This window comes from Somniosus microcephalus, chromosome 9 (assembly GCF_052327205.1).
Source record: "Somniosus microcephalus isolate GS21.2 chromosome 9, FLI_Smic_1.0, whole genome shotgun sequence".
Taxonomy (NCBI): domain Eukaryota; kingdom Metazoa; phylum Chordata; class Chondrichthyes; order Squaliformes; family Somniosidae; genus Somniosus; species Somniosus microcephalus.
Genome location: NC_140995.1, coordinates 9,714,299 through 9,737,604, shown reverse-complemented (window position 1 = coordinate 9,737,604; position 23,306 = coordinate 9,714,299). Strand labels below are relative to the sequence as shown.

At 46.8% G+C, this 23,306-nt stretch overlaps 1 protein-coding gene across 1 annotated transcript in view; it reads right to left on the bottom strand.

The window, feature by feature from the left end:
* itgb1bp1 (integrin beta 1 binding protein 1) overlaps nt 1-23,285 on the bottom strand; it is a 47,611-nt gene extending 24,326 nt beyond the window's left edge. The window contains exons 1-2 of the mRNA XM_085996350.1: nt 23,149-23,285; nt 6,864-6,967 (exon numbers count right to left, since the gene is read on the bottom strand). Coding sequence (XP_085852476.1) covers nt 6,864-6,935 — 72 coding nt within the window. The 5' untranslated portion in view covers nt 6,936-6,967; nt 23,149-23,285. The remainder of the gene's footprint in view (nt 1-6,863; nt 6,968-23,148) is intronic.
* Between the last annotated feature and the right edge of the window lie 21 nt (nt 23,286-23,306).

The window sequence follows — 23,306 nt, the reverse complement described above, 5'->3', positions numbered from 1 at the left end:
TTTCAGCTATAATCCTTTACTCCCTGTCTTAGCTACTGCGCCGCTTTGCTGAGATCTCCTGTTGCAGTTTCTATGGGTCACAAAAATTAGTCCCAATTAGTAACACATCCTAACTTTGTAATTTCTTCCTCAGAACAACAGAAATCAAAACAAAATTACGGGCTAATGTCTCCCCAGAATATCTTATTTGTTGTGGCTTCATTTTCAATCAGGGCTCAGCAACTTTCAGGTATCAACAGGTACAGTGGCCTTTTATCATGACAGGGCCCATCCCAGGCCCCCAGAGCTGAAATGAATCAATGTGCAGTCTCAGGATTCTCTTGCTGTATAAAAGTTGATAATTGATCAACTTTCGAAACTGAGGTATTGTCACAGAGATAAGACCAACCAGATGTGGCTTGTACAAAAAGAAAATACTGCAGATGCTGGAAATCTGAAATAAAAACAGAAAATGCTGAAAACACTCAGCAGGTCAGGCAGCATCTGTGGAGAGAGAAACAGAGTTAACGTTTCAGGTCGATGACCTTTCGTCAGAACTGGAAAAAGTTAGAGGTGTAACAGGTTTTAAGCAAGTGTAGGGGCCGGGAAAGGGGGGAGGGGAGGAAAGAACAAAAGGGAAGGTCTGGGATAGGATGGAAGGCAGGAGAGATTAACAGACAAAAGGGATGATGGTGCAAGGCAAAAGGAGATGGTAATGGGACAAGTAATGAAACAAAAGATGGGTCTAGATGAAGTGTAAATGGGAACGGCAGAATCATCAACAGCTGCTGTCTGAAAAAATAAGGGCCGAGGTTCTGGTCTGAAATTGTTGAACTCGATGTTGAGTCCAGAAGGCTGTAAAGTGCCTAATCAAAAGATGAGGTGCTGTTCCTCGAGCTTACGTTGAGCTTCGTTGGAACAGTGTAAGAGGCCGAGGTCAGAGTAGGAGTGAAGCGGAGAATGAAAGTGACAGGCGACCAGAAGCTCGGGGTCACTCTTACGTTCTGCAAAGCGGTCACCCAATCTGCGTTTGGTCTCCCCAATGTAGAGGAGACCGCATCGTGAGCAGCGAATACAGTATACTAGATTGCAAGAAGTAACAAGTACAAGTTTCACCTGGAAGGGGTGTTTTGGGCCCTGGACAGTGGAAGAGAGGTAAAAGGGCAGGAGTTGCATCTCCTGCGCTTGCACAGGAAGGTGCCGGGCGAAGGGGAAGGGGTGTTGGGGTGATTGAGGAGTGGACCAGGGTGTCGCGGAGGGAGCAGTCTCTTCGGAATGCTGAAAGGGGAGGGCAGTGGGATCACGCTGGAGGTGGCGGAAATGGCGGAGGATGATACGTTGAATGTGGAGGCTGGCGGGGTGAAAGGTGAGGACAAGGCCAATGTGGTTCCGGGAGGGAGGGGAAGGAGTGAGAGCAAGGAGTGAGAGCAGAAGTACGGGAAATGGAACGGACACGGTCGAGGGCCATGTCAACCACAGTAATGGGGAATCCTCAGTTGAGGAAAAAGGACATATCGGAAGCATATGTTAGTCATAAAGAGCAGCTATAAATGCTTCCAGAAATTGTGTCCCTAGAGGAGTCAGATGTCCTTTGCTTGTCTTGGTTTTAACACAATGGACGCACAGGAAACACAACATGAATAGTTCTTTGGGGAAGATGCGACGGAGGTGGAGAAACTGGGAGAATAGAATAGAGTCCTTACAGGAAGCGGGGTGGGAAGCAGTGTAATCAAAGTAGCTGTGGGAGTCAGTGGGCTTATGGTGGATGTTGGTCGAAAGCCTACCACAGAAATGGAGACAGAGAAGTCGAGGAAGGGAAGAGTCAGAGATGGACCACGTAAAAGGTGAGGGAAGGGTGGAAATTGGAAGCAAAGTGAATGAAGTTTTCCAGTTCAGGGCGAGGGCAGGGAACGGCACCGATATAATCATCAATGTACCAGAAAAAGAGATGAGGGAGGGGACCCGAGTAGGATTGGAACAAAGAATGTTCCACATATCCCACGAAAAGGCAGGCACAGCAAGGGCCCATGCGGGTTCCCATAGCAACCTTTTATTTGGAGGAAGTGAGTGGAGTCAAAGGAGAAGTTGTTCAAGGTGAGAACAAGTTCAGCCCGGCACAGGAGGTTGTGGTGGATGGGGTCTGTATTTATACAGCGTCTTTAGCATAGTAAAAAGTCCCAAGCCGCTCTACAGGAGCGTTAGCAAACAAAATTTGACACCGAACCACATAAAAAGATATCAGGGCAGGTGATCAAAAGCTTGGTCAAAGAGGTAGATTTTAAGGAGCGTCTTAAAGGAGGAAAGAGAAGTAGAGAGGCGGACAGGTTTAGGCAGGGAATTCCAGAGCTTCGGGCCTCGGCAGCTGAAGGCACGGCCGCCAATGGTGGAGCGATTATAATCAGGGATGCTCAAGAGGCCAGAATTGGAGGAGCTATGGAGGGATTTGAAAACAAGGATGAGAATTTTGAAATCGAGGCGTTGCTTAACCGGGAGCCAGGTCAGCGAGCACAGGGGGGATGGGTGAACGGGACTTGGTGCGGGTTAGGACACGGGCAGCAGAGGTTTGGATCACCTCAAGTTTACGGAGGGTAGGAGAAATCTCAGCCTACGCTTTTAATAATACTTGAACATCACCCAGTCTCTTGGGTGTAATTTTGCATGTCACGGTGGTTACAGATTCGCAAACTGAAAAAAAAGTTTAAACTTTTTAATAAGATGCCACATCAAAGGTTATTGCAGAAAATAAAAGCTCATGGTGTAGGGGGTAACATATTGGCATGGATAGAAGATTGTCTAGCTAACAGGAAAGAGAGAGTAGGCATAAATAGGTCACTTTCTGGTTGGCAAGATGTAACGAGTGGTGTGCCACCAGGATCAGTGCTGGGGCCTCAACTTTTTACAATTTATATAAGTGACTTGGATGAGGGGACCGAAGGTATGGTTGCTAAATTTGCTGATGACACAAAGATAGGTAGGAAAGTAAATTGTGAAGAGGACATAAGGAGGCTACAAAGGGATATAGATAGGTTAAGTGAGTGGGCAAAGATCTGGCAAATGGAGTATAATGTGGGAAAATGTGAAGTTGTCCATTTTGGCAGGAAGAATAAAGAAGCATATGATCTAAGTGGTGAGAGATTGCAGAGCTCTGAGATGCAGAGGGATCTGGGTGTCCTAGTGCATGAATCGCAAAAGGTTAGTATGCAGGTACAGCAAGTAATTAGGAAAGCTAATAGAATGTTATCGTTCATTGCGAGGGGAATTGAATACAAAAGTAGGGAGGTTATGCTTCAGTTATACGGGGCATTGGTGAGACCACATCTGGAGTACTGTGTACAGTATTGGTCTCCTTATTTAAGGAAGGATGTAAATGTGTTGGAAGCAGTTCAGAGAAGGTTTACTGGACAATACCTGGAATGGGCGGGTTGTCTTATGAGGAAAGGTTGGACAGGCTGGGCTTGTATCCGCTGGAGTTTAGAAGAGTAAGAGGTGACTTGATTGAAACATATAAGATCCTGAGGGGTCTGGACAGGGTGGATGTGGAGAGGATGTTTCCTCTTGTGGGAGAATCTAGAACTAGGGGTCACTGTTTAAAAATTAAGGGGTCGGCCAGTTAAGACAGAGATGAGGAAAAAAAATTCTCACAGAGGGTGGTGAGTCTTTGGAACTCTCTTCCTCAGAGGGCGGTGGAAGCAGAGTCTTTGAATATTTTTAAGGCAGAGGTAGATAGATTCTTGATAAGCGAGGGGGTGAAAGGTTATCGGGGGTCGGCGGGAATGTGGAGTAATCGGATCAGCCATGGTCTTATTGAATGGTGGAGCAGGCTCGAGGGGCCGAGTGGCCGACTCCTGCTCCTAGTTCGTATGTAAACTTAAAAGAGGCTAATTTCTCTATAATACATTTTAGGCTTAAAAGTTGGAATAAGCTCCTAGCTTCTGAAATTTTTAGAGGGAATAAAACCATCCACTACCTTAAGGAGTGGAAGCAGACTAGAATTATTGAACATCCCACTGTTCCAGTGCCTCAGCTAAACGTGAAATTTGGTAAACTTCAAACAGAAGCCACTGAGCAAATCGAACACAATGCTTCTCTGTATATTGTTTCAGGAGACATTTTATTTTTGGATGTATTATATGAACATAATTTCCAGAATGTTCATTTTGAAAATAATGAAGACTTTGTCAAAAAGTAATTTTCATTTTTTTTAAAAATAAGACAGGACAATTATTTTTGAGCTGGTTTAAAAAAAATATGTTTAATTCCCCTAATTTTCTCTCCCGCAGGCACCGACTCTTGTAGAGAAACATTTCCATCAGAGCCCTATGGTACCTTGCTCAAATGGCTGAGTCTAGGCAGGCTAGTCAACCATAAAAGGTATCACAGCCACAATCGGGCCTGTCCTCACCTGGAACATCACTAAAAGTTGCGACGCAGGTTAGCAAGGCCATTAAAAATGCAAACCAAGCACTCAGGTTTATTTCTAGAGGGATAGAAATGAAAAGTAGGGAAGTTATGCTAAACCTGTATCGAACCTTGGTTAGACCACACTTAGAGGACTGCGTACAGTTCTGGTCGCCATATTATAAAAAGGATATAGAGGCACTGGAGAGGGTGCAGAGAAGATTTACACGGATGATACCAGAAATGCGAGGGTATACATAATCAGGAAAGTATGAACAGGCTGGGTCTCTTTTCTCTTGAAAGAAGGCTGAGGGGTGACCTAATAAAATTATGAAATAATCATAATCATAATAATAATCAACTTTATTGTCATTGTTAGTGCACAAGTGCAGTACAACGAAATGTAGGCTTGCGGCTCCCGAGAGTGTACATTTAGATTAGGACATTTAACATACATTTGGCTTGTAACAAACATAAACATAATAAAGTGCATTGGCAGATGTGCAGGCTTTAGAGTTTATTTGTGGAGTTCAGTAGGATGACAGCCCTGGGAAAGAAGCTGTTCCTAAATCTGGTCGTTCGGGTGCGAATGCATCTGTAGCGTCTCTCAGATGGCAGGAGGGCGAACAAACTGTGGCTGGGGTGGGTAGGGTCTTTGATGATGGTCAATGACCTCCGTAGACAGCGTTTCTGGTAGATGTTCTCAATGGTCGGTAGCCGGGTGCCGGTAATGCGTTGGGCAGTTTTGACTACCTGCTGCAGGGCTTTCTGGTCATAGGAGGTACAGCTGCCATACCACACTGTGATACAGTTCGTCAGGATGCTCTCTATTGTGCAGCGGTAAAAGTTAGAGAGGATCCGGGGTGACAGGTTGCATCCCTTCAGCCTCCTTAGGAAATATAGGCGCTGCTGGGCCTTCTTCACCAAAGAGGAGGTATTGAGGGACCAGGAGAGGTCTTCCGTGATGTGGACTCCGAGGAACTTAAAGCTGCCCACCCTTTCCACCACAGCCCCTTGGATGTGGATAGAGAATGTTTCCACTTGTGGGGAAGAGAATAACTAGAGGCCATCAATATAAGATAGTCATCAAGAAATCCAATAGGGAATTCAGAAGAAACTTCTTTATCCAAAGAGTGGTGAGAATGTGGAACTCGCTACCACAGGGAGTGGTTGAAGCGAATAGGATAGATGCATTTAAGGGGAGGCTGGACAAGCATATGCGGGAGGAGGGAATAGAGGGTTACGCTGATAGATTTAGATGAGGAAAGACGGGAGGAGGCTCGAGTGGAACATAAACATCGGCATGGACTGGTTGGGCCGAATGGCCTGGTTCTGTGCCGTAGATCCGATGTAATACTATGTAACATGAATTTTCCTGCAAGGATCACTAGATGGCGGACAGGAGTAGAAATCCAAGCTGACTTGCCTCCCTTGTTCAGGAGTGCGGAGGTTAATTGTAGCACCCCAACTAATCTCAGCTAATTCAGTACAGACCCTTTCTCCATGACTCAATGCCACATCAGCCAGTGCATCTACCCACAAAGCCATTGAGGTAACAATACATTTGGGACCTCCAGTGAACTCAATTTTAAAAGGAACCAACATTGAGAAGAGGTAACAACAGAAAATGCTGCAAAAACTCAGCAGGCCAGGCAACATCCGTGGAGAGAGAAATAGAGTCAACGTTTCGGGTCGAAACCCTTTGTCAGAGTTTTGACCTGAAACGTTGACTCTATTTCTCTCTCCACGGATGTTGCCTGACCTGCTGAGTTTTTCCAGCATTTTCTGTTGTTATTTCGGATTTCCAGCATCCGCAGTATTTTGCTATCGTACATTGAGAAGAGATGGTCACTTAGCAAGTTTGGTGAAAATTAGAGAATCTTTTTTGAATAAAACGTTAGGGTTGATGAATATTGCGAGGGTGAAACAGGAATTGGAACTTCAGGGGAACAAAACTGTGTACTCAACCGGTATTAGAGGCCGTGAAAAGATAAATTACAATACAATTACAATGCATAATTTACTTGTAAGCAAGGCACACCAACAAAGATTTGGTGTTGAACTACTGACTGGAGATATTTGAAAAGGTTATAGGTTAATTAATAAGTAATATCCTTGAACCACAGAAGCACTGGGTAGAGGGACGTGACCTAACTTTTTAACCATGTTTTGAGCAGGTGGCCTCCACAGCATTTCTCCACTGAATATTCATATAAAGCAGTCTGTTTTACTCACAGACATTATCAACAACATATATTTATATAGCGCCTTTAACGTAGTAAAACGTCCCAAAGCTCTGCACAGGAGTATTGTAAAGGACAAAAACATTTGATGAGATGAGAAACACATCTTCAAAGCCTATAATTTTGTACCCTTTTTAATTATGTAATAGCAACTTATAAATTAAAGCAAGGAATTCTGTTTCTTGTGTCTTTGGTAACATCAGTCAAAGCCTGATTGGGTAAACCTTGGCAATGAAAACCTACCTTGCTTTTAGTGCTGATTTCACTGCCTTGAGAACTGCTACTACTGTGCCGTTTCTTTCCCTTCCGAAACATTTCTCACCATCTTTTTTAAAAAGCAGATAAACCTGTGAAACAGACAAAACATCAAAAAAAAAGTCAGTCACAAGACATTCTTTACACATCATCTACCTCAGATGAAAATCATTTTGAAGACTGCTGATGATATCCAACTTATACCAAGTTTTCATCAGTATGTAGAAAGCAGACCCCTCTGGGAGTGAGACCTCAGTGAGGAGTGGGACCTCAGTGAGGAGTGGGACCTCAGTGAGGAGTGGGAGAAGGTGCAGAAAGACAGCCTGCTCAGTCTCCATTTATCTCCAAACCATATGCAAATACAAATCCTACATAAAATTGCACTGAACTCTCTCTCTATAATGTTCCCATAAGTATTCACAAACTGCAGGAGAGAATGTAGGGATATAGTTTACATCTCCTATTACTTGCAGGCTGTCCCAAGCTATGAGCTCTCTGGACACAGGCCCTACTGTGCATCAGGTTGGAGATTCCCCAAAGAGCTTTATACAGCATGTGCTGGGATTCCGACGTTAATCATACTTAACCAGGTACAAGTTTGCAGCCAAAGTTGCATCACAGATGTGTGCTGGTTGGATGAAGGTTCAACATTTCCACTTGGGGTCATTCTATTACTGAACAAATTGCTAATTTACCATATCTGTGGTATAACTTTTATCTGAACTCGAGAGGTGAGGTGAGAGTGACTGCCCTTGACATCAAGGCAGCATTTGATCGAGTGTGGCATCAAGGAGCCCTAGCAAAACTGAAGTCAATGGGAATCAAGGGGAAAACTCTCCATTGGTTGGAATCATACCTAGCACAAAGGAAGTTGGCTGTGGTTGTTGGAGGTCATTCATCTCAATCACTGCAGGAGTTCCTCAGGGCAGTGTCCTAGGCCCAACCATCTTCAGCTGTTTCATCAATGACCTTCCCTCCATCATAAGGTCAGAAGTGGGGATGTTCGCTGATGATTGCACACTGTTCAGCACCATTCGAGACTCGTCAGATACTGACGCAGTCCGTGTCCATATGCAGCAAGACCTGGACAACATTCAGACTTGGGCTGACAAGTGGCAAGTAACATTCGCACCACACAAGTGCCAGGCAATGACCATCTCCAACAAGCGAGACTCTAACCATCTCCCCTTGACATTCAATGGCATTACCATCGCTGAATCCCCCACTATCAACATCCTGGGGGTTACCATTGATCAGAAACTGAACTGGACCAGCCATATAAATACTGTGGCTACAAGAGCAGGTCAGAGGCTGGGAATTCTGCGGCGAGTGTCTCACCTCCTGACTCCCCAAAGCCTTTCCACCATCTACAAGGCACAAGTCAGTAGTGTGATGGAATACTCTCCACTTGCCTGGATGAGTGCAGCTCCAACAACACTCAAGAAGCTCGACACCATTCAGGATAAAGCAGCCCGCTTGATTGGCACCCCATCCACCACCTTCAACATTCACTCCCTCCACCACCGGCGCACTGTGGCTGCAGTGTGTACCATCTACAAGATGCACTGCAGCAACTCGCCAAAGCTCCTTCAACAGCACCTTCCAAACCCGCGACCTCTACCACTTAGAAGGACAAGGGCAGCAGACGCATGGGAACATCACCACCTACAAGTTCCCCTCCAAGCCACACACCATCCTGACTTGGACCTGTATCGCCGTTCCTTCACTGTCGCTGGGCCAAAATCCTGGAACTCCCTTCCTAACAGCATTGTGGGTGTACCTACACCATATGGACTGCAGCGGTTCAAGAAGGCGGCTCACCACCATCTTCTCAAGGGCAATTAGGGATGGGCACTAAATGCAGGCCTAGCCAGCGACGCCCACATCCCATCAACGAATTAAAAAAAAAAAAATTTTAATCTGAACATCTGCCTTTCTTAAAAATACCAGCCAAATGCCCAGCGCTCTCTGAACCAGAGAAACTTCTTTCAGTGGCACAAAGCCGGTCAGTAACTGAGGACAGCAGTGGTGCCCCAAGCTACAGTCACAATATTAAAGCAACCATGTACCACAGTATATACAGATTCAGATCAGATTTATTTGCCATATGTAACAAGTACAATGGAATGCTTGTTCCCCGTCGGGACGCGTCAGCTATACATACAGCACCGCGTTCAGAGTCAATACAATGGCTTCCCGTGGCAGTGGGAGCACGATGTCCCTCAGCCGCTCCGTCCTCCTCTTCACCGCGGCCTCCTCCTCACTGTTGCCGGCTCCACGTGTGGTGGCCTGCTTCTCCCGCTCTGGCCACCATGCCCGGCTCCCCTCCTCCCATCCGGACTGCGAGTTACCCGAAATGGAGCTGCCGGCCGACGTGCTGCAGCGTGTCGTGAGTCTACTGCTGCTGCTCGTTGCGCTGCGCTCCTCCGCCCGACTCGCCGAACACATCGTCGGGATGTGAATGCTCCAATTCAGCCTCCTCTTCACCGTCGCCGGCTCCACGCTCCGGGGCCTACTTCTCTCTCTTCGCGGGTCGGCCTCTGGCCGCCATGCTCGGCTCCCCTCCTCCCAGTCGGAATTCCTTCCCGCCGAGGAGCTGCCGGCCGATGTGCTCCAGCGGGTCGGCTTGGCTGCTGCTGCTGCTCACCGCGCTGCGCTGCCTCTGCCCGACTCGCCGAGCACCTCGCTCCGGTTGCGGGAGCGAGCGGCGAGAGCTGGCTGCTCGAAGCAGGGAGAGCGAACTCAGCACCGGACCGTCACGACCACCATTTCACCCCCCCCCCCACCCCGTTAACATCTTGTGCTCGAGTTGTAACTTCCAGGTTTATAAATCCTTTTTCAAACAAAGTTGGTTTTGTTAATTGCAATAAATGTTTAAAGTTTTCAAAAAAAGATGTCTGGTTACAATATTGAGAATAAGGGATAGATGATCAGATGATAGGTCACTGTGGTTCTAGCCCATTATAAATATCATCTGTGGAATGCAGACAGGTTCCATTAAATTATCTGGAATATTAATTGATATTCCAGTATCCCAGTAAACATCTATCATATTCTTAGTACGATAGCAAAATACTGCAGATGCTGGAAATCCAAAATAACAACAGAGAACGCTGGAAAAACTCAGCAGGTCAGGCAACATCCGTGGAGAGAAATTTGAGTTGACGTTTCGGGTTGAAACCCTTCTTCAAAACTGGAAAGAAAATAAAAAGATCGAAGGCAAAGTGAATCCCAGCACATGCTGTATAAGGCTCTTTGGGGAATCTCCATCCTGATGCACGGTAGGGCCTGTGTCCAGAGAGCTCATAGCTTGGGACAGCCTGCAAGTAATAGGAGATGTAAACTATATCATTTTATCATATTCTTATTAGTGTTGATTGAGATCCTCTGCAGTCCTGAATGCCAGTGCGATAGCAGTCAGTAATAGGCATTTGCATTTTTCCACTGCTGATGGCTCAAGGATTGGAAACCAAATGCAAAGCAGTTCTTTCTCTTACCCCCACCCCCAATATTCTGAAAATCCATCAGGATAGAAATCTCCAAATGTACAGTGCCAAAATATTCACTTTTCTTTGGGTTTTAGTGACTGAAAAAGGGCTGGTTTTCCCATCACCATAACTCCTTTTGAGCGTGAGCAATCAGGGCATATGGGTCAGAAACGTGGGTGGAGATCGTTTACACTGGGTCTCAGCCCACAGTACGAACCACACAAATATACAGCAGCAAAAGTGAACGGTGCAGGAAGCTCCCACCAAAATTTTTAACATAGTAATGCTGAACAAAAGTGGTGTTGTTGAGACATTAACACCATTTACCAGGGTCTTTGTGGCAGGAATCCACTGCTTCGCAATTCTGCCCTCATAAATTGGCCATTGGCTGCAACTTACAGTTGGTTTTTCAAGTGTCACTTCAGCCCAGAACATTTTTGCCCAGGCTCATTCCGGGCTACTCCAGGAGGCATCAACAATATCACAGAATACAGCGAAAGCAATGTGTAGATCTGTGATAGTGCGGACTGTAACATGCAGGGCAACTAGGGATGGGCAATAAATGCTGGCCGTGCCAGCGACGCCCATATCATAATAATAATAATAATCAACTTTGTCATTGTTAGTGCACAAGTGCAGTACAACGAAATGTAGGCTTGCGGCTCCCGAGAGTGTACATTTAGATTAAGACATTCAACATTCATTTGGCTTGTAATACATAAACATAAACACAATAAAGTGCATTGGCAGATGTGCAGGCTTTAGAGTTTATTTGTAGAGTTCAGTAGGATGACAGTCCTGGGAAAGAAGCTGTTCCTAAATCTGGTTGTTCGGGTGCGAATGCATCTGTAGCGTCTCCCAGATGGCAGGGGGGCGAACAGACTGTGGCTGGGGTGGGTAGGGTCTTTGATGATGGTCAGTGACCTCCGTAAACAGCGTTTCTGGTAGATGTTCTCTATGGTCAGTAGCCGGGTGCCGGTAATGCGTTGGGCAGTTTTGACTACCCGCTGCAGGGCTTTCCGGTCATAGGAGCTACAGCTGCCATACCACACTGTGATACAGTTCGTCAGGATGCTCTCTATTGTGCAGCGGTAAAAGTTAGAGAGGATCAGGGGTGACAGGTTACATCCCTTCAGCCTCCTTAGGAAATATAGACGCTGCTGGGCCTTCTTCACCAAAGAGGAGGTATTGAGGGACCAGGAGGGGTCTTCCGTGATGTGGACTCCGAGGAACTTAAAGCTGTCCACCCTTTCCACCACAGCCCCATGGATGTGGATGGGGGTGTGACTTCCGCCTTTAGACTTCCTGAAGTCCACAATGATTTCCTTGGTTTTCTTGATGTTAAGGGCCAGGTTGTTATCGGTGCACCACTTCACGAGATGCTGGACCTCCTCCCTGTAGGCTGACTCATCGTTGTTGGTGATCTGGCCTACCACCGTGGTATCATCCGCAAACTTGATGATGGTGTTGGAACCATGAACAGCCACACAGTCGTGGGTGAAGAGGGAGTAGAGGAGGGGGCTCAGCACACATCCTTGTGGGGCCCCAGTGTTCAGGGTCGGGGGGGGGGGGGGGAAAGAGTGTGGTTACCTAATTTGACAGACTGGGGTCTGTTAGTTAGGAAGTCCAGGGTCCAGTTGCAAAGGGAAGTGTTCAGGCCAAGAGTGTGGAGTTTGGTGGCCAGCTTGTTGGGGACGATAGTGTTGAATGCTGAGCTGTAGTCTATGAGCAGCATTCTGATGTAGGTCTCTTTACCGTCTAAGTGATTCAATGCAGAATGTAGAGCAGTTGTGATTGCATCCTCCGTTGATCTGTTTGCGCGATAGGCAAACTGGTGTTGGTCAAGAGCGGCGGGAACACTGGCTTTGATGTGAGCCAGGACCAGTCTCTCGAAACACTTCATTATGATGGGTGTGAGTGCGACAGGTCGATAGTCGTTCAGACACGTCACAGCCGTTTGCTTTGGCACAGGAATAATGGTAGTGGTCTTGAAGCATGTAGGGACTACTGCCTGGGCCAATGACAGATTGAAGATGGCGGTGAAGACATCAGCCAGCTGATCAGCACATTCCTTGAGTACCCGTCCAGGGATGCTATCCGGTCCAGCAGCCTTACGTGTGTTCACTCCGCGTAGAGCACCCCTTACGTCGGAGGTGGACAGAGTGAGCACCTGGTCTTCCGGGGGTGGCAAGGCTTTGGTAGCCGGCTCCCTGTTGTCCCTGTCAAAGCGAGCGTAGAAGTTGTTAAGCTCCTCCGGAAGGGAGACATCGCTGACCGGGGGGCTGGTGTTTTTACTCTTGTAGTCAGTGATGGACTGGATGCCTTGCCACATGCGCCGGGGGTCCAAGTTGTTGTGGAAATGATCCTCAATCCGCAGTGTGTTTCCTTTTGGCAGTCCTGATACCCTTTTTTGGGTTGGTCCTAGCTGCACTGTAAGCCGCCGCGTCGCCAGATTTAAATGCTACGTCGCGTGCTTTCAACAGCGAGCGGACCTCCCCGTTCATCCAGGGTTTCTGGTTGGGGTATGTCCTGATATTTTTATGGGTCGTGACGACCTCGACGCAACTGTTGATGTAGAATAGCACTGTGGATGCGTATTCTTCGATGTCATTATGGGCAAGCACGCTCCAATCAGTGCGTTCGAAGCAATCCTGAAGCTCTGAGACTGCCCCCTCTGGCCATACTTTCACTGATCTCACTGATGTTCTCACTCTTTTGATGAGCGGTTTGTATGCCGGGGCTAGAAACAGGGAGAGGTGGTCAGACTTCCCAAGGTGGGGGCAGGGAATGGCCTTATAAGCATCTATACAATGCTCGTGTAGACTTGATCCAGTGTGTTCTCCCCTCTTGTGGGGCAGGAAACATTCTGGTGGAATTTCGGGAGCACAGATTTTAGGTTTATGTGATTGAAGTCCCCCGCGACGATTAAAGCTCCGTCTGGGTGCGCAGTTTGTTGTTCGCTGATGGCCCTGTAGAGGTCCTTCAGTGCTAGTTTGGCATTAGCGTGCGGTGGGATGTAGACCACAGTGATGATAGCAGCCGTGAATTCCCGAGGCAGGTAGAAGGGTCTGCACCTTACCATGAGGAATTCCAAATCAGCCGAACAGGATCTATCGATTATGTCCGTGTTAGTGCACCAGGCATTGTTGGTGTAAATGCACAAACCGCCTCCCTTGCTCTTACCAGAGTCTGCAGTTCTGTCGGCGCGGAAGACCGTGCGTCCTTCTAGCTGAATGGTGGCGTCAGGGATGCTGTTGTTCAACCAGGTCTCTGTGAAGATCATGGCGCAGCATTCCTTTGTCCTTTTCTGTGAGGAGAGATCAAGTTTGATCTCATCCATTTTATTTTCCAGTGACCTAACGTTGGCCAGGAAAATACTTGGGAGGGAGGGTTTGTGTGGGGCCCTCTTCGGCCTATTTTGGATTCCGGCCCTCTTGCCCCGCTTCTGTTTGCGCTCTCTGCGCAGTCTGGGCCAACTTCCGGCTGGGGAAGGACGCCACGCTGGTCCCGGGGATCGGGCGATGTCGGGAGGCAGATCGACAGCGCCGAGTGTGAGCCGCACGCAATCGGCCCCGATATCGAGGAGCGTTTCCGTATGTACAGTAGGTCCGCCCTCAATTCCTGTATTAGCAGAGTCCAGAAGAGACTCAGAAAGAGGGTAAAAACGCTCAGTCTCGGGAGATCCCATGAACGAATAAAAAACAGTCTAGTAGCAGGGTGATTAAAGTTTGTTTCATTACACATATCCTGTGTGTGTGTCCACACAGCTCTACCTCACTACTACCTCTCTCGACCCCGCCACTGTCTCTGATTTTTAATGCTGCATGTCCAACATCCAATAGTGGAGGAACAGAAATTTCCTCCAACTAAATATTGGGAAGACCGAAGTCATTGTCTTCGGTCCCCGCTACCAACAGTGTTCCCTAGCCACCGACTCCATCCATCTCCCTGGTCACTGGCTGAGGCTAAACCAGACTGTTCGCAACCTTGGTGTCGTATTTGACCCTGAAATGAGCTTCCGACCACATATCCGCTCCATCACCAAAACCGCCTACTTCCACCTCTGTAACATCGCGTGTCTCGGCCCCTGCCTCAGCTCTAGACTTGACTAGTCCAATGCTCCCCTGGCCAGCCCCCCCATCTTCCGCCCTACTTGAGCTCATCCAAAACTCTGCTGTCCTAACTCGCACCAAGTCCCGTTCGCCGATCACCCCTGTGCTCGCTGACCTACATTGGATCCCAGTCTGGCAACGCCTCAATTTTAAAATTCTCATCCTTGTTTTCAAATCCTTCCATGGCCTCACCCCTCCCTATCTCTGTAACCTCCTCCAGCCCTCCGAGATATCTGGATTCCTCCAATTCTGGCCTCTTCTGCATCCCCGATTTTAATCGCTCCAACATTGGCGGCTGTGCCTTCAGCTGCCTGGGCCCTAGACTCTGGAATTCCCGCCTTGGCCTCTCTACTTCTCTCCCCTCCTTTAAGTCACTCCTTAAAACCTACCTCTTTGACCAAGCTTTTGGTCACCTGGCCTAATAGCTCACGTGGCTCGGTGTCAAATTTTGTCCGATAACGCTCCTGTGAAAAGCCTTGGGACGTTTTACTATGTTAAAGGCGCTATATAAATACAAGTTGTTGTTGTGTCACTGCAGATTTACTGGTGGCCACTCACCAACATATGTCTATAGAGTTAACAATTCTCCTGCATTCAGTAGGAGCTCACACTCTCCCATTCTTCTAATTAAAAACTGCAATCTCACACTTGTATGGACTGATGGTAAATTCTAGGGTTCCTCTTGTTTTCTTTTGTTGGAGAGCAAGACAAAGAGAAAACATTTGTAAATCCCACAGCCAAGCAGGCTATGAAGAGGGGAAAAGAGAAAAAAAAAAATAAGGAAGGCAAACAGACATGACATTGACTGCCTTTGCCGTTGCCAGCTGCCATGGGTGCAGCTTACCATTTTAAGTATATGTTTTTTGGTGTGAATCAACACCTTAAATATAAGGCTTTTAATTGAAAATCTCACACCTAGAATTTGCCCAACACACTGTGCAACACATGTTCTGCAGTTGGGTATCACAATGTCATGAAGAGGCGTCTTACTCTGTCTGGACATCCCCTCAAATCTACCAGTCATAGATGAATCTTCTCTCTCATCCAACAGCTTTTTAATAGATTTAACTTTTTTAATCTCAATTTTCTCCTCTCAATGAGCTGACCATTGCTCAGATACAGTGCCACAGGTCCCAGCAGCCTTTGGTACCTCACTAAAGTGGCCATACTTAATTGTGAAGCCACAATGTTAGTACTGCACCGATAACCTACTGGACTACAGGGATATCATAGCCAAACATGGTGTCATCCTCACTCAATGTCCATACATGCAACGTCTCACTGAGGCACTGAACATACAACAACGACGTGTATTTATATAGTGCCTTTAACGTAGTAAAACGTCCCAAGGCGCTGCACAGGAGCATTTTAAGAAAAAATTTGACACCGATCCACATAAGGATAAATTAGGGCAGGTGACCAAAAGCTTGGTCAAAGAGGTAGGTTTTAAGGAGCATCTTAAAGGAGGGGAGAGAGGTAGCGAGGCGGAGAGGTTTAGGCAGGGAATTCCAGAGCTTAGGGCTGTGGTAAACCACTGTTATTGTTGTTCACCGTTGTTGTTGTTGTTGCACACTGTTGTATCTAGGCATGCCTCAGCATGCCTCTGCTGGCTCCGCCCCTGGCTCCACCCACAGGCCCAGGTATAAAGGTGACTGCTCTGCAGCCCCCTGCCTTCTTGGAAACCAGTCAACCACAAGAGGCATGCTCTGTTCTTTGTTAATAAAAGCCTTTTAGTTACTCTCCTAACTCTCCGTCTTTTATGAGTAATTGATAGCGCATCAAGGGCCCAGGCAACAGAAGGCACGGCCACCAAAGGTGGAGCGATTATAATCAGGGATGCTCAAGAGGGCAGAATTAGAGGAGCGCAGATATCTTGGGGAGTTGTGGGGCTGAAGGAGATTACAGAGATAGGGAGGGGCGAGGCCACGGAGGGATTGGAAAACAAGGATGAGAATTTTGAAATCGAGGCGCTGCTTAACCGGGAGCCAATGTAGGTCAGCGAGCACAGGGGTGATGGGCGAACGGGACTTGGTGCGAGTTAGGACATGGGCAGCCGAGTTTTGGATGACCTCAAATTTACGTAGGGTGGAATGTGGGAGGCCAGCCAGGAGTGCGTTGGAATAGTCAACTCTAGAGGTAACAAAGGCATGGATGAGGACAGCCAGGGAAAGACCAGCTGCTCCATCAAGCCTGTCCCATACTCAAGATGGCTGGAACATCGTGACTAGACACTTCCTACCCGTCACATCGCCCCACCCTCCCCAACGTCCCCCCCCGTCCCGGCCATGTAATCTCCTGGGAGAGGGGAAAAACAGAGAAAAGCCCTGGGCCAATAAGGGGGGAAAAAAACTCTAAAAAATTCCTCTCCAACGAAGTGAAGCAATCAAAACCAGTCCAGATAATTACATGGACCATGCGTTCGTTATCTGCTAATCCACTTACTTTCTATTAGATGCAGTAATGCCAACCCCACCGCCTCATCAAACATGAGACAAACTCTTAAAAATCATCAGATTTGGTATAGAAATCATGAGTTGCTATTTGTTTTCAAACATAAACCAATATACATTAACAGTTGGTTTATAAACCTCATTTGTGGCTTTATTTAATCTCCAACAAGTCACAGCTCTTTACAAAAACTATGGCCCCGAAATTCGGGTCCCCACGTGTGAGTACGCGCTGGGTACTCACGCGTAGGCCCAACGAAAGTGTCGGTTTCGTGCACGCACTGCACATGCGCGGGAAACCAGAACTTCTGTTCCCTTGAAAGAAGGGGTTCACAGGTCGAACGCGTGCGCCGGAGAGGCAGCGCGTGCGCATCGAGCTTTCGTTTTTTTTTGCAGGTTTCTCCGGGAGGGTAAGTCTCCAGAAGTTACACTTTTAAAAAGCAGTCGCAAGGCCTGCTTTTAACAAAGTAAGTGGTGAATTAATTAAAATTAAAACATTTTTTCCCCACAGGTTTATTATTTTTAAATACTTTAAAGAAAGGTAAGTTTAGTTTTAGCCCCGTTAGAAAATGTAATTAATTTTTTCAAAAATTTAAATTATTGTTTAAAATAGTTATTTCATGTAATTTATAATTATTTTAAAAATGTGATTTTTTTTAAATGTATTTGAAGTTTTAGTGATGTTTTGGGGCTTATCGTATTTATAGGTTTGACAGCTCTTCCTGTCAATTTTATGAATGAAGCATTCCCTGCTACCATTGGCTCTCCATGGCCCACGTGATCCCAGGGGACGCTTCGAACTAACTGCGCCCCTGGGATACGCAAGCACTGCACGCCGGCAGTTGGAGGAGGCCCAGGATCAGAATCCCACGTGGGCCCACAGCTCAACGGCCGGCGCGCTAGGTAAGTGCAGGTCGGGGGCTTGCACCCGCGGGAAGCTCCCGAGCCGAATTTCTGGGCCTATATTACTGCATCGCAAAATGATTTACAGAAAACATTTAAAAAATCCTACCTGTTATCACCACGTTGGGGTACTCCTCTTGAGTTTCGGGCAGGTGATTTTTCAGTATCAGGTATGTGCGAAATTGTTGAATTCTACACAAAAATTGCCAATGCTGTACACAGTCTATTAAAGACATCCTTCCACATTCATGTTGGTGTTGTACCTTAGGGGAGGGATATGGGTAGTACATGTATTGTACGTTCCAAGATGATTGGCAAATAGGGGCAGGATCTACAGTGTCCAAGAGGCCACCTTGACCTGCACTTTACCAACTATGGGCTGGTCTTGCTAAATGTTTTCAGGGTTTTACTTTTCTGTTTTTTTTGTATCTAGGGATCCTTGAGATCTCTTAAATTTTAAATGCAACCTTAATCTTGGTTAGAGATTATTTTTCCCTCTATAAATAGCACAAAAGAATTCGACTGGGCGAAAACAAGTCCGATTGTTTTCACAATATAAATAATATTTACAAAAGCACGCGTCCCCTCAGTTACATCTCTAAATTATTTTGTACGAAACTCGAATCTAATCGACTGCTCCCACCCCGCAGTGCTTCCTTTACCTCGAAAGCAGCGACCACGGTGGTCGGTTTGTATGACTGATTGGCTGGTGCCAACCACTTTAAAGGGCTCAGCGGAGTTGCCTGCAAAAGGTAAATCGTGCTTGACTAATCTACTGGAATTTTTTGAGGATGTAACTGGTAGAATAGATAAGGGAGAACCAGTGGATGTGGTGTATTTGGACTTTCAGAAGGCTTTCGATAAGGTCCCGCATAAGAGACTAGCGTGTAAAGTTAAGGCACATGGGATTGGGGGCAAGGTACTGACTTGGATAGAGAACTGGTTGGCGGACAGAAAGCAGAGTTGGAATAAACGGGTCTTTTTCCGAGTGGCAGGCAGTGACTAGTGGGGTACCGCAAGGAGCGGTGCTAGGACCCCAGCTATTCACAATATATATTAATGATCTAGACAAGGGAACTAGATGTAATATCTCCATGTTTCCAGACGACACAAAGCTGGGTGGGCATGTGTGCTGTGAGGAGGATGCAGAGAAACTCCAGTATGATTTGGACAGGTTGGGTGATTGGGCAGATGCATGGCAGATGCAGTATAATGTGGATAAATGCGAGGTTATCCACTTTGGTGGCAAAAACAGGAAGGCAGATTATTATCTGAACGGCAATAGATTGGGAAAAGGGGAAGTGCAACGAGACCTGGGTGTCCTTGTGCACCAGTCGCTGAAGGTAAGCATGCAGGTGCAGCAGGCGGTTAAGAAGGCAAATGGTATGTTGGACTTTATAGTGAGAGGATTCGAGTACAGGAGCAAGGATGTCTTGCTGCAGTTGTACAGGGCCTTGGTGAGACCACACCTTGAGTATTGTGTGCAGTTTTGGTCGCCTTATCTGAGGAAGGATGTTCTTGCCATGGAGAGAGTGCAGCGAAGATTCACCAGACTGATACCTGGGATGGCAGGGATGACATATGAAGAGAGAGTGGGTCGATTGGGCTTGTATTCGCTAGAGTTTAGAAGAATGAGAGGGGGTCTCATTGAAACTTATAAAATTCTAACAGGACTAGACAGACTAGATGCAGGAAGGATGTTCCTAATGGCGGGGAGTCCAGAACGAGGGGTCACAGTCTAAGGATAAGGGGTAAGCCATTTAGGACTGAGATGAGGAGGAATTTCTTCACCCAGAGAGTGGTGAACCTGTGGAATTCTCTACCACAGAAGGCAGTTGAGGACAATTCATTAAATATATTCAAGAAGGAGTTGGATATATTTCTTAAGGCTAAAGGGATCAAGGGATATGGGGAGAAAGCAGGGACAGGGTACTGAATTTGGATGATCAGCCATGAACTCATTAAATGGCGGAACAGGCTCGAGGGGCCGAATGGCCTACTCCTGCTCCTATCTTCTATGTTTCTATGTTACAAAGTAGCCAATGATCACGGTCAATGGGCGGAACCTGGTGACGGACCGTTCAACAAGGTGGATTGCGATCATGGAGCACCTCTACCTTGTACAATGGGCAGCCCAGCGTGAGCAGGCGGCAGTGCCAGACAAGGCAAGGCAAGTCTGATCTTTCCCAGCAACACTGTCCATCTATCATCTTTTGCAATAAGAAGGCACGTGCCCCCAGGGAGCGTTCCAATCTCCGTGGCCAATGCTGAGCGGCGCTGCCGCACAATGACCAATCGGAATACTGCCGTGCTTCTCAACTCCCGTCCGGCGCCATTGCTTCATTCCCCGAGGGAAAAAATACATGAGATTTCGCTGTTGAATCGTGAGATGGGATAAATTTTCATTAGAAATCGCGTGTCTCACGCTTAATTCGCAAGAGTTGGCATTATTGATTGTGCGATCTCTGCCCCAGGCCAACAACCTGTCCAGTTCCCTCTTGAAGGCATGGACAAGAGGTCAGAATTTTGAATGATTTTTCCTTGTCCTAGCCCAGGGTTACTCAGCTCAACTGAGCACTACCCCAGTTGAAATTGGCTAACAAACTAAGCTGGGCCATTCTGATCTGTATGGTTCAGTTCCACGCCAGGTAGTGTGGACGAAACAGACATCAAGGAAGCTCTTTTTTTTTTATTCGTTCATGGGATCTGGGCGTCGCTGGCAAGGCCAGCATTTATTGCCCATCCCTAATTGCCCTTAAGGTGGTGGTGGGCCGCCTTCTTTAACCGCTGCAGTCCATGTGGTGAAGGTACTCCCACAGTACTGTTAGGTAGGGAGTTCCAGGATTTTGACCCAGCGACGATGAAGGAACGGCAATATACTTTCAAGTCAGGATGGTGTGTGACTTGGAGGGGAACTTGGAGGTGGTGGTGTTCTCATGCGTCTGCTGCCCTTGTCCTTCTAGGTGGCAAGAGTTTGCGGGTTTGGGAGTTACTGCAGTGCATCTTGTAGATGGTACACACTGCAGCCACGGTACGCCGGTGGTGGAGAGAGTGAATGTTTAAGGTGGTGGATGGGGTGCCAATCAAGCGGGCTGCTTTATCCTGAATGGTGTCGAGCTTCTTGAGTGTTGTTGGAGCTGCACTCATCCAGGCAAGTGGAGAGTATTCCATCACACTCCTGACTTGTGCCTTGTAGATGGTGGAAAGGCTTTAGGGAGTCAGGAGGTGAGACACTTGCCGCAGAATACCCAGCCTGATCATCTCAATATTAATTTTCAATTAATTTAAGCACTTATCCTTTGTGGTCTTCCTTGAAACACCTTGATTTTGTGATCACAATTATAGTCCACCAGCCTCACAAGTGGTACTGAACTAAATTCCAAACAGTTAAGTAAACAAATATTTCTAACTGAAACACAATAATTACACAAACCTATTCTAATCTTTGACTATTTTAACGTGTAAGGAACACTGGGGATCAACCATAAATCCATTACATGCAATGTCTACTTTACATCGATGAAACAAGGTGTGTTGGGAGATGCCAACACATTCATTTTTTTTAAAGTCAGGAATGAAACGTAAACATTTTCCACAGGTTGAGTTCAACAGAAACTGCATTTGTTGAAGATCATTTGAACAGCGAATGGTCAGCACGAAAGGGTGAAGTAGAGCAGAGTCTCAGGATAAGAACATAAGAACATATAAGAAATAGGAGCAGGAATAGGCCACTTGGCCCCTCGAGCCTGCTCCACCATTCAATAAGATCATGGCTGATCTTGGGCTCAAAAACACTTCCCTGCCCGCTCCCCATAACCCTTCACTCCCTTATCTTGCAAAAATCTGTCTATCTCTCTTTAAATGTATTTAATGAACCAGCCTCCACAGCTCTCTGGGGCACAGAATTCCACAGATTTACAACCCTGAGAGAGAAGAAATTCCTCATCTCAGTTCTAAAAAGGCGACCCTTTATTCTGTAACTATGCCCCCGAGTTCTAGATTGCCCCACGAGGGGAAACATCCTCTCTGTATCTACTTTGTCGAGCCCCCTCAGTATCTTACATGTTTCAATAAGATCACTTCTCATTCTTCTAAATTCCAATGAGGATAGGCCCAACCTGCTCAACCTTTCCTCATAAGTCAACCCCCTCATCTCTGGAATCAACCGAGTGAATCGTCTCTGAACTGGCTCCAATGCAAGTATATCCTTCCTTAAATAAGGAGACCAAAACTGTACGCAGTACTCAAGGTGTGGTCTCACCAATACCCTGTACAGTTGTAGCAGGACTTCCCTGCTTTTATACTCCAACCCCCTTGCAATAAAGGCCAACATTCCATTTGCCTTTTTGATTACTTGCTGTACCTGCATGCTAACTTTGACTATTATAATGGCCAACCCCCATATAAGGGGTCGGCCATTTAAGACCGAGATGAGGAGGAATTTCTTCATTCGGAGGGTTGTGAATCTTTGGAATTCTCTGCCCCAGAGGGCTGTGAATGCTGAGTCTTTGAGTATATTCAAGGCTGAGATCGATAGATTTTTGGACTCTAGGGGAATCGAGGGATATGGAGATCGGGCAGGAAAGTGGAGTTGAGGTCGATGGTCAGCCATGATCTTATTGAATGGCGGAGCAGGCTCGAGGGGCCGAATGGCCGACGCCTGCTCCTAGTTCTTATGAGGAAAACATTATCTCACAGCTGACAGGCAATACAATACAATACAAATCGCTTTATTGGCATGATAAGGTACATCTTATGTTGCCAAAGCATCAAAATATATGGTTGAACACATAAACGCGGTTCCATTCATACAGTGTATAAACAGGTATATCCTTGAGTTTATAAATATATTTTCGCCTTGTTTATATATACTCTTGTCTTAGTTTACTGGTTGTCTCTCTGTTCATGGCAAGCTGTAACATAGTGTGCCGCCAGTGTTACACAGCTTCTCTCCTCCCCCAGTAGGAATGGGAGTTTTTGGTTGTCAGTCAGATTTCTGAATTCAGGGCATATTTGTGAGAATTTTTGATAGAAATTCTCTCTGATGCCCTGATATTTTCCACAGGCTGTGAGGAAGAGCATCTCTGTCTCAACTACTCCCTGACTGCAGTGAGAGCATATCCTGTCTTCTCTTGGCAGCCTGGTCTGCCTGTGTCTGCCTTTTTCGATCGCTAGGCTATGTTCGCTAAGTCTGTACACAGGCCCAACAAAACATTGGCACAACCTGGGCCCAGAACCTGTCTCCAAACCTCGCTTCCTCCCAACACATCTCTTACAGCAGTTACAGAACTCGAGAACTATGTCAAAAAAAAAATCTAATTACCTCATGAATGAATGGGTTTTACAACAATACCGGATTGCGGCGGCCCCCGGGACAGTTCTGGGCTCTGAGTGTTGCTGCGGGTGTTTCACTTTCTTCGTCCCCCAGGCCCGCGGGGAGACGGTTTCCGGCGGAGGGGGGACATTGTTCGCGGCCGGACC